Source organism: Caloenas nicobarica, chromosome 2, assembly GCF_036013445.1.
Source record: "Caloenas nicobarica isolate bCalNic1 chromosome 2, bCalNic1.hap1, whole genome shotgun sequence".
Classification (NCBI taxonomy): domain Eukaryota; kingdom Metazoa; phylum Chordata; class Aves; order Columbiformes; family Columbidae; genus Caloenas; species Caloenas nicobarica.
This window is the reverse complement of record NC_088246.1, coordinates 142,538,041-142,550,322: the sequence shown is the minus strand read 5'-3', so window position 1 is coordinate 142,550,322 and position 12,282 is coordinate 142,538,041. Positions and strand designations below refer to the sequence as shown.

The 12,282-nt window shown below is 37.7% G+C and overlaps 1 protein-coding gene across 6 annotated transcripts in view; it reads right to left on the bottom strand.

The window, feature by feature from the left end:
• The window catches only part of VPS13B (vacuolar protein sorting 13 homolog B), a 459,420-nt gene that overhangs the window by 105,791 nt on the left and 341,347 nt on the right, over nucleotides 1-12,282 (bottom strand). For all 6 annotated transcript variants that reach the window (XM_065627245.1, XM_065627244.1, XM_065627248.1 and 3 more), the window contains exons 34-35: nucleotides 9,794-10,496; nucleotides 1,189-1,326 (exon numbers count right to left, since the gene is read on the bottom strand). In XM_065627245.1, coding sequence (XP_065483317.1) covers nucleotides 1,189-1,326; nucleotides 9,794-10,496 — 841 coding nt within the window. The remainder of the gene's footprint in view (nucleotides 1-1,188; nucleotides 1,327-9,793; nucleotides 10,497-12,282) is intronic.

Sequence of the window (12,282 nt, the reverse complement as noted above, 5' to 3'; positions counted from 1 at the left end):
ATTTGATGTCCTGGGGCGTGATATGCAGAAGTGATTACTGCTTCACCCAAAGACAATATGAACTCTGTTTCCAACATCTAAATTTCTATATTTTTAAGTACGTTGGAAAACTAAATTGTGTGTTTTAAATTGGCAATCTTAATATAATAAGAAAGCCTTTAATTTCCCTGTGCCTTGGTTGCCCTCCATGAAATGGGGAGGGCATACTATTCCATCACCCACTGGAGGGTTGTGCAGGTAAATTAGTATTTCTGTAGTGCTCAGATCCTAAAGCAGTAAGCAACGCAGAAGCAATAAGTAAGTCTGCTGTAGAAGCAGGCTTAGACTGTATGAATCGGTAACTGAATGAATAGGAAAAACCAGTACTGAAGAGATGGCTCACTAAATGACTGACAACAGCTCATTCTGTGTGCTGAGTGAAGTAAGGATATCCAGGGCGGGGAGGGGGGGGAAATTGTTACACAATTCAACAAATTATTACAAATATGCGTAAGAGAAATTAATTATGATAACACAGGTAAATGTATTTTCTAACTTTTAATATAACCTCAATTATAATCTACATAGCAATGTAGTTATAAATACATAACTCACAAAATAGAGAATGGGTGGCATACTTCAATTCGCAGCAGTTTCTGACTCTCTAGGAGTGAAACTTCAAGTCACATTATTGTAAGTAAATGCTGATAAACCTTCATACTACACCACTTATATCCCGTGTTAATTAAAGAAACACACTATTTTTTTAAATGTTCCAGTTTTAACGCTTTAGATGATGGGAATTTGTAATACCAGGCATCCAGATTCTGAAGAACCCAAGAGAAGGCAGCTTATAAAAAAAACTTCAGAAACATTTCAAAAGTCAGCTTTTATAAACATAACTGTAATAAAATTTCAGTTGTTCTAGGCCCCAAAGAAGGTAGGTTTCATTTCATTGGAAATTTGCCAACCTCAGCCTTCTTGAGGAGTAAAATTTCTAAATTTACCTTGGGAAGAAAATAATTAGACCTTAAACCTACGACTAGTCCAGGACTGACCATTCTTCAACTTTGATTTCAATTCTGGATAATTGCTGAAGAAAAATTTCACATTCATTAGCATGGAATACAACATTTTTCTGATGGTCTAATGCGTGCATACCTACAAATAGATTACAATAGAAAACAGAGATTAAAGTGCAATGCTTACCTGGTCCATTAAGGAAATCTTTAATTTGCACAGTGATAAGAGGAGGTGGAATACCACTTTTAGCATCTACCTCTCCTGCTACTGTCTGCAGCCAAATCTTGCTATAATCCAGAGCTTCTGGTAGAGTCTTCCCAGCATCTACAGGTGATAATGATCATAGCCATTAATGATATTCCAGGAATATGATACATAACAAAATGCTACATCCAAAATTTATTAAATAAAATTTAAAAGTATAAAATGTAACACAGTAAATAATGTTTCTAATTCTATGTAGCATTTGTGCCTACAGAGAGATGCATGTGTCTAACAATGCATGAATACACAGGCAAGAGGGCAAAGCTATAATTACATAAAATGTAGAGAACCTGCAAAAATACTAAGTAAAATATGACTAAAAGATATCAGTCACCACAAGATTACTTCAAATAGCACAAAATTTTAGCTTTAATTATGATGACACTTAAGCAGTCTTTACAAGAGAACCTGTGCTCAAAACCTGCTACTTCTAGATTGTATTCTCCTTCCCAGGTAAGGAAAACAACAACAGAAAGATAAATGATAAAGGTTAAAAGACTATAATGCTACCAGATCTCAGGAACAGGGCATAACAACAATACAGCTATATCACCCTCGTTGGAGGTTCACTCAATAGCTATTCTTGCATACCACCTTCAATTGTATTCCTCTGATCAGTTTATAATATTACATTAAAATTAAATTCTTCCTAGTGCTATTCTTGTACCTTCGGTACCATAAAAAGGCTTTTTAATCTTTAGCAACTCATGACCTTCATTGTAACAGTTCTCAATTCTGGCACTACAGGTACTAAAATCTAAATAATCAATTACTCTCAACAATAAAGACTACTACATAATTGTTGAATGTCTGCCCCATCCTTAATGATTTAAGGAGATTTTCTTGATGTTATTCTCTCCTATTTTCAGTAATTAAAAACTGCTGTAATTGCTCTACTTGAGTTTTACTGAATGGATTCCTTTCAAGAACAGTATTTACATACCCACTATTACAGTCAACATATGGTATCGTGGTATCACAGTCATATGTGGACTGGGTATATAAAGTTAGCTTTGGAATTTGTATTTCTTGACCTTATCATGTGATTCATATAAAACTTGGCACATATGAACCCTTATGTGATTTCAAAGAACCTACTGAAACCAATTGATCATGACTTTAGATCTATGTGGAAAGATCAAAAGTTAGCACATTCTTGTGTTTTTATTTGATCAATTTTCAGGCAGTGACTTTACAGCAGTATTTGTACTGCATGGCATATACATTACAGCCTTTCCTTCCCTTCATTCCCACTACACTTTTATAAAGTCAGTTCTCAATAGTTATTTAAGAGCTGTCACTGCATACAACGGATTTGTGTATTTTCCATGTGAATATCTACATTTTTATGGTTCTTAGACCTTTCCTTTAACTACATTAACCAGAATGGTGTGGCACACACCCTATTCTATAGTAACTGCTGTAGGGAATATCTTGTTTCCTGTGTCTGGATTTTGGCAAGTACACTGAAAACAATAATAATTTTTTCCCAACAAAGTACAAATATTTTCCAAAATATAATTTTGTAGTTGTTACAAACGAGGTTGTTATCTCCGATTTGGATCAATACCGTAATACCTTTTTTTGCGCTAGCAGCTCATCATAAATAAGCAATATGCTTATGTTTTTCAGAATAAATAGTGTAAAGCATTGTAAAAATTACTGAACATCACTGAATCAATTAAACTGATCTCTATGTTACTGTTCCTTTAGAAGCACTAGCATAAACGTTTAGGTGTACCAACATGGGGCAAAATGTTGCAATATGCCATTATTTTGTCTCATTTCTCAAAGCTATCATCACATGCTGTATAGAACAATCTGGACCATACACTGGCTTTTCAGAAAATCCAGTAAATTTAGTAAAAAATCTCATTTGAATATTTATAGGTATTCCAATTATCCTAAGATGTGTTTATGTTATAAAATACCTAATAATTATTTCAAGGTTGTAGCTGCTTGAGGAAGAAAATATCTCTTATGAAAAGAACTTACACAGCAGAAAATCCTTGCGTGACATAATACATTAGCTATACCAACACTGCCCTCAGGGCACTAGAAATTGCAGCACATGAGCACGGAATCAAAAAAATAAAGGAACTACGGGGCTCCTAGGAGATTATTTTGCTCTGTCATGTCTCCAAGGAGGGCAGCACCGTCACCTCTTGATTACGTGGGGCACCGCAGCACTGGGATACATGAATAACGAGGACTCCAGAACTTGCACATTAAGAACACAAAGAAACCTCAATGCACAAAATTAGCATGAGTCTATCAAATATATTACTTTTAACCCAGCACTGGCCTTACTGATATCAAGCTTTTTTTTTTTTTTTTTTTTAGTTTGAGTGCTTTCAAAGCCCATGGCATATGCTTAATTTGGAGCCTGGGTAACAATCTTGACTGTACATCCAAATATGTCAGATATAGATCAATAAATAAATTTTTACATAATGATAAGAAAGCTAAAATCGAGAGGTTTCAAAAACAACTATGCTGCTACATATGTCAAAAACTGGAAGGGAGTTCCAAATGAGTAAGACAAATTCATTTACCTCAAAGGTCAAAAGATTGAAATATGTGTATCTTGATTAAAATACTTTCTAAGGTAGAAAACAGCATATGCACTTTCATAGGATTTAGGATCAGGAAAGGAATAAAACAATATGAATCAATCCTTATGCCAAGAGCATAGGAGTTGCCAAAGAAGCAACTGGTGAAAAAGAGAAAATTTAGGCTGAAAAGTGAGGAATTCCTGATGGGGAGAGTTGTTAGAAAAAGGACTCTTCTCCCTCAAGAAAATGATGGAAACGTTCAGAATGTTTAAAAATACACTTGACAGAACACTATAAAATATACAATGGGGAACAATTATGCATCAGCAGGGAACTGGTCTGAATAATGTATTATAATAGGTCATTTCCATTTCCATTTTCTATGATTCTCACAAAAATCAACACTTAAATTTGCAGTTATTTGTATAAAGAAAATGTTGGAGAAAACCCGAGGGATGCATATATAAGTAAAAGGAGAGGCTAGAATTACTCTACAGCAAGCCAAGAGAGAGAAAAGAAAGGCTTGAGAAGTGAAGAGCAGTGAGGACGGCCAGAAATTCTATCCTCTACACCATGTGAAAAATTTGTCTGTGGCAGCAAAATAAAAATGGTGAGACAACTATCATAGATTGACAACCAAGACTGTAATCTAAAATCTTTCAGACCGAGAAGCTGAGTCCTTGAATACATCCCTTTCCCCCGGCTCCCCGGCTTTCTTTTTAATTTTTAGAATAACTTCTGGATATTTTTGAATCCACCCAAACATCCAAAGCCACTTCTAGTCTTGCTAAGGTCTAGACTTCAGCTCCAAACTTCACAGTTTATGAAGTATTTTCCTAAATACGATTTGAATTTGCAAGCTTGTGATTTTACCTGCTATCCCCTCATTCTTATGGAAACGCCAGACAGCAAAAAACAAACTTCAGAAGAGAAGGTGGAAGTAAGGGGGAAGGAAAGGAGGGAGGCAGGAGAAATTTCACATTGTGAAGATTTTCATTCTCCAAAATGTGGTTTTGTTGCAGTCTGTAGCTGAGAGCCAGGGCAGCTCAGGGGACACAGCCCATGGGAGGTTTTAACGGGGGGCTCAGCCACCCCCAGCACCCCAGGGGCTGCCAGGCAGGGAACAGGGCTACCGAGGGCGTGCGCGGACGGCAGCTTGGCCTGTTCAGCTGGAACTTTCCCCAGACCAAATGAGCTCTGCAACACGCTTTTATTTCAATGGATGAATCATCTTTTGGTTTGCAGTCAATTTTAAAAGCCAGTAGATGCTGCAATCACCTCTGCAGTTCAAACGCTGAAGGGGAACGTTTTGACTTGTTTTAAAAATGGTTTCCATTGGAATTTAAAGAGCACAAGAGGGAAAACACTTCTTCTAGCACGCTCACAAGTGCTGTGTCAGGAAGTTCAAAACCGAGCACTTACAGTAGCCTGAGGAATGTACATTCCCAGGCCAGCTCGTCTTTATGGGTGGGGGTTGCACCCCTCCACGTCCAGCCATGCATATGTACTGGACAATAAATATACTCGGAGGGGAACAGGTGACACTCCAGCAGAACTCCCCCGATACTGTGCTAGGAAACAGCCTTAAATCCTCCCAGTGCCTGGTAGGAAGCACAGGCTGCCAGCGAGGGGGTGAATGAGCCTTCCCGCAGGGCAGCCCACACCGCGCCCCAGGCAGCCCCGCGTTCCACGAGATTAGAGGTTACATGTGGTCTGAGCTACTGCATCTGCTCCTCATGGACCCCCTGCCATCAAAGGCGTGGGTGTAAAAATAAAATAAAATAAAAATCAAGAACGATTCTGGATGGCCTCACAATGCCTGTTTCTTGCAAATTCTTCATTGGCAGAAGTTGAAGAAATTCCATGCATAGCAGATATTTATTGAAAATTTTCTCTCCCTTAAAACAACCAAGTGCCACAACCTCCTCTTTGAAAGTAAACAAACAAACAAATAGAAAAAAGATTTTTCAAGAATGCCGAAAGCACAATGCTCAGGAAATGAGGCAATTTTGTATCTGGATTACATTACCTGAAACAAAGCAAATAAAGATTTAAAAAAATATTTATAAAAGCGACTTATAAGATTACATTAAAAACAATTGAACCCACTTTTATTTAAGTGGAAATGGCCAATGCTCTGTTTGCAAAAACTAACGGTTAGCAGATGCCTTTTTGTTAAACGTAGGATGAGCACTGAATAAAAAACCCCGTTGTTTTATAGAATCTTTCCGGCTATTTATACGGAATCTTACAAGTAAAGTCAGGGAGCAACTAGCGTTTTTAATGGTGCTTGTTAAATAGTTAATATTTATTCCAATTATTTATTTACTTTGAAGTTCCTATTCCTGGCAGTAGCATAACTGCAATCAAGCTGTACAATTACAAAAATAATTTTAAACACAAAGGAAGCAGTTTAGCACAACCATAATAAAACTGAGCTAACATTTTAATAACCTAATAAGTCTCCTACTCCTACAAACTGACTTGCCAGTGGCCTCAGTTGCAGAGGACTGAGGAAACTGAAAGCACAACCATCAGTTTTTTAGCTCCAAGGCAGGCAAATGCTCCCACATACAGACACTGGCCTGATGGAAATGTGCTGCTACTAACTGCTAATTAACACATTAACAATACTTAACTTTTAAATAGCCTATTTCCTCCTATTTTATTATCATTTCTTTCATGTTTTAGAAAGCAAGCAAAAAACAGCATAGCTAGTGACACAGAAGCCAAGTTCTTTGGATGACATTTGGTTTTTCAGCCACTGTGCAATACTCTCACAAAAAAAGAGTGACAGCTTATTGTGCAAGATCCTGAATTTTAAGCTCTATTAACTTGAAATCTTTCGAAAATAAGAACAAAACCCTTGTCCCAAATAAAATACATGTGGCTTCATAACAGTCATTTCTACACATGTTCAAAGCAGTAAACCACCATAAGGCAGTAAGCTTAATCTTGTTAAAACTGAGGATGAACTATTATTCTCTTTAAAATTCATGCTGGTGCAGTTTTACAGGGTAATTTCCCTATTTTATTCAAAGCTTCATAAAAGAGACTCTCATCAAATTACCTGTTAGAAGTAGTTCTAAATCCTAGTGCATTCTATGTTGATTTACAGCTGAACAATATATCTGTGAGAAATACACTAATGGGAAGTGAGGGATGGAAAACATAACTAGTTTCAAACTATTACCAGCTTTTCTTTACCCCAGTTTTTGGAACTAACATCCATCAACAAATAAGACCTTCCTAATTTCACCATGGAATTTTGTATTTGCTTCTGCCTTGAAAGATTTGAGGGTTGTTTCACAATTGTATACTTTTTTCTTTTAGAAAAGCTGTAAGAAGTAGCACAGTATAAGACCTGATTCTACTGCCATTGAACTAACAGCTTGTGTCCTCTTCCCTGTACTACCTTAGATGATGGAGAGGTAGTTGCATGCCTACATATAGAAATGAGAAGTCTTCTAGAGAGTCTAACTAGAAATATTCTTTAGCAACATTCACTCTAAATTAAACATCATTTATGCTCTCTTCCCACCCTCCAGTCCTTGATATACAGAGAAATACAGGAATATAGTGCACACCTATTGTACAGAGGGAGAGAAACTAACTTACTTCTTTCAAATAAACTTTACATTGTTCTTCATTTGGATGACATCTCTTTCAGATGAAACTGGCAGCAAATAGCCCAAATATCAAGAAAAATTGGTGTGATTGATGAAGTCCACTGCGGTAGCACAGAAAACGCCATGCCAAGCTGCTGAAGCTGTTTTATATGATATGCAATATATAGAGTGTATATATATTTACACACATATATGTAACACATAGTTCCTGGCTATCTTCCCTCAAATATGCGTGCTAGAAATGAAAAATAGAACTTTCCAAACCTAACATGTTACTACAGTGGTATGACAACATTAATCCTGACTGATGCAATTACAAGCACAGCAGGTCTTCCTAAACAAGAGGCAATAAAAACTTTACCTATTTTGCTGTGTGAATTAGTGTGTGAGTTGGATTAATTTTATTAACTTATTAATACATTTAGGATGGTGTTTTGAGGCACTAGAACTTTGGTGCCCACCTCTCAAACTCTTTTGAAGAGAGCCCTAGTGCTTCAGTAGCAAGCACAGGATTCTGTCTGACACATGAGTAAGGCAGCAGAATGAGACCAGAAGTTCTGCCTTCATATAGTGTCTGACTCCTGCCTCTTTTACCCTTGCCTGCCACGGAGACAAAAAGCCAAAGAGAAGGGTAAGACCCACGTATGGCTGGTCTTTGGCCCTCCAAGATGACTTTTTCAGGTCTCATTGAAGAACTGCTGGTGACTGAGGAGCTCTCCAACTGTATGTTCCTACTATCTTCATTATTTAAACTTCTTGCCATGCTTCTGCACTCTCTCATCTACTTTCAATTTGTAGGAAGACCTTCTCACAGCTTGTGTTTTCTAGATTTGCTCACATAGATATGAAGATGGTGAAAGACTTCAGGATTAACTGTAGGAGCAGACTGTAGTGAATTTGCCCACTTTACTGGTAATGTGGTAGCATTTTCTACAAGGACACGCTTGAATACCTCAGACATGAGAAACAAAGAAGTCCTATCACAACTTTCCAAAACACTAACTTAGTTAACAAAGTTATGACGTTTAACTTACAACTACCCCAACTTTGCTTCAAGCTTTGCTTTTTTAATTGACTTGTTAATTCTTTTCATATTAATTGGTATGATGACCGCCTTTTATACAGTATTTAACAAATATACATGGGAATCTGGAGTAAATCAAATTCATTAGGCAGCTGTGTTTCTTTCAAGACAGGACAGCACAGCAGAGAAAGATGAAAATGGAAGAATGATAAAAGAAAATAAGTCAGAGAATGAATCTTCTCCCTGTTTTAAGTACCTTCTTTCCAGCTGTCTAATCTTCCTCACTGTTTAATCCCTCTTAAAAGTTCAACTATAATTCAGCTTTCTGAAAAAAGCTAAGATCTATCACAAACAGAATTTTTAGCCTTTTGCATAAGCACATTATTTTAATGCCAATTTTCAAAAGATACCATCCCACTCAGCAAAGATTCGGTGTTGCCGCACAAAAAAAAGTATACTACTTTTTACAACTAATGTGCTGTATGAACTCTGGCAACAAACAACTAGCCATGTTTTTTTACCTACAGTTTTTATTCAGTGAACAATTTTAAACCACATGCTTTTCTGTCTGCACGTTCTGCAGATCTCTACTGGCTGCCAGACACACAAATTGCAATAATTTGATTTCTCTCTTCAGCAGTACAGATAAGACAGAAAAGGAAATTTTCAGATTATTTTCTTCTGAATAGCTATTGAATAGTTATTATTGTTCTGATAATTCTTGTTATAACCTTTGCATATTAAAAAAATTAAAAAAGCCACTGATTAAGAGAAGGAAATTCTTGCAAAAGTTCTTGCAAAAATTCTTGCAAAAGTTCTATTACTCAGTTGAATGAAAACTTAAAATACATGACATCATTACATGTCATTTGGAAGATCACTATAATTTTCTTAGTTATGATCAATACACCAGGTGCTTCCACAATGTTTACCTTTAAATTTTATCAGTAGGCTAAATATTGTGATATTCAGTCATAAAAAATGCTTTTTATGAAATCGGCTTGGATAGAACTCTTATTTCCTTAGAAAACACTGAGAAGTTCGAGTAATGCAACAATCCCCATCACAATCTGGTAATGAGAAAGTAATATCGAGGAACAGGAAGAACTGGTTGCTAAAAAGTTAGATCTTAATTTCAAACATTTTACACACTTAACTTGATTCAGCTGTGGGCTATAATCCTAAAAATACGTATATTTACTATTTGATTTTTAAAGATGTCCTAGAGGTCTCTCAGCTGTTTTCCACTGCCCCAGTAACTTTGAGAAGTGCAATTATTTTGGCAGTTGCAAGCAGGAGTGAATGCTAAATGCTCTTACCTGTACATTTGTAGTCTGAGGCCACTCCTTTAATTCCAGCATCGAACAGTGATATTTCTACCTTTTGCTTTCTGTGGTGGCAGCTCAGGAGCACAGAGGGCTGTGACACAACGAGGTAGAGAAATGGCTGTAGCTCTACGTCCCCAGTTCCCCTGCGACCAGGCTGCCGAACAATAGTTATACCCAGGGCTTGTCGAGCAGACGATCTTGTGGAAGCATGCAGACTTTCCAGTGACAACAGACCTGTTTTTCTCCCAGTAGCCAGGGGAATATTACTGTTCAAAAGATCGTCTGCTGTGACGGAGGAAATGCACGGCTGGCTGGGCTTCGTGATATCAAGGCTGCCACCTGAGCCCGCTTCTGGAAGGTTCAAGGAACTTTTGCTTTTTTTCTCACTGTCTTTCTGATCTTGTACTGACTTTGATTTAGGTAAGGCAGTACATGAGTAAGTCATCAAGGAGATTCGACTTGCTGTAACAAAAATGTCAAATGGAATGAAATTGAGATTCTTCACGATGGAAGACTGGTGGGAAGGACGGGCAATGCGGTGCTGGCTGGTGCCGCTGTGCTGCTCGATCTGAACGATTCTGATCTTAACACTGTCGCTGCCAATTCCACTGTCCTGTGCCCCACTGTAACGCGAAGAAGTCTCAACTGTTCCTCCATCAGACACATCCATTTTTTTCTGCTCTTGTTTGGAAACCTGCAAAGGAAAATATTATATTAACTTACGATATCCATATCCCAACTATTTCCATTTCAGTGGCAGCAAACAATCACTATATAAACATGATGTCAAAAAAGAGAATTATAAAAAAAATCTGCCAAGTTAACTTTAACACAGTAATCACTCATGAAAACACAGGAGGTGTCTGTTCCAATGAAACGATGACTCACAACAGTTGAAGTGCCAAAAGAACATGTGAAGGAAAAAAAAAAGGAGCAATGATTTCTAGGCTTAAATAATATACATATATATATATTTTAAGTTAAACTCTTTCTTTAGGCTCTAAAGAATCTACAAGAAATTCATGGCTTAATAGAAAATTATATATCTGTGAAATAATACAATGTAAATAAAAAGTCTAGTCAGAATAGTTCTCCAGTTTTGAGCACTGATGCTCAAAAAGTCCTCTCTGACACTAAAATATTTTACCATGAAATAGAATGTAATATTAATCTACCGCAAAAATCATAGAATCATAGAATCATTTCAGTTGGAAGAGACCCTCAGGATCATCAAGTCCAACCACACACAATCATACAAAATCACAAAAAGACTAAACGCAAATTGTAAGCTGAAATGTACAAATGTTATGTTGTAAGAAAAATATTTTTGCTAAGAGTCACGGAAATGCCAGCTGCCGTATACAAAACACCAAAGCTGAAGGAAAGGTCAGCACTACCTAAAAACTATCTCTGCCATGAGGTGCGAGCTCTCAGCTTACCAAGGCTCAGCAAGGCTACGCATGGTCTTGGCTGTGACATTCACAGGGTTTCACATGAGAAATCATTGCCTATAGAAATATTTCAAAACAAAAACATACAGCACTGATAAACAGTAAAGAGAACTTCCCTTCTATCACGGGAAATGCAAAAGTGAAACACAAACTTGCAAGGCTCGGTCCAGGGACCACGTAGTACCAGGTCAAGAGACAGAGATACCCAAGACAAGTAGGCGCTTCAGGAAGAAAACACTTCCAGTACTGCTTGTGGACCAAGCAGAAATCCCACAAAGAGCTTGATGACAAGGCAGGGAGCATATACTAAAATATTTGGAAAAAAAGTGCAGAAATTCAATAATAATACTACTACTAAAAATGTAAGGTCAATGCCTCTGATTCATATGGAGTTCAGAGTTGTGCATTTACCCTGTGTGGCTTCCACAGCATAACTAACACTTCCATCTGTGCTGCCCAGAAGGGTTTCTGCCCTGCTCTGTACAAGAACTAACATAGGAAATGCCCAACTCCACCAGAACCGTGTCCCATCCAGCCCAGTGCACTGTTTCCAATAGCACTAGGAGGAGACACTGTCAAGAGAGACCGTGGACCCTGGCCAAGTCCTGCAATCTTCCTCTCCTGCTCCCCAAGCAGCCACAGCTGTCACATTTGGGACGCCAGCAGTACGCTCCTGTGTAGCCATTTTGGTAACCATTTCTGGACTTCTTGTCCATGAATTTGTCCACTTTCTTTTTGAACATGCTGACAGCGTGTGGTCTCCACAACCCGTTGGGGCAGCAAGTTCCATTTTGGTTTAAACCGAAGAAAAAAACCAAAAGAACAATCTCCTGCCAGTGTCATTTCATTTCCCTGATCTGTTGTAGTGCGTGATTTGAATGTTCAGGTCCACATTCAGCTTTATCTCTGCTGCTATGACTTCGTAAACCTTGATCATAGCCCCCGCCTCCCCAGCCTTCTCCTCTCCAGACAGGGAAATCCCAGCCTTCTTAGTCTCTCCTCATAAAGTGGCTGCTCCAGCATCTTTAA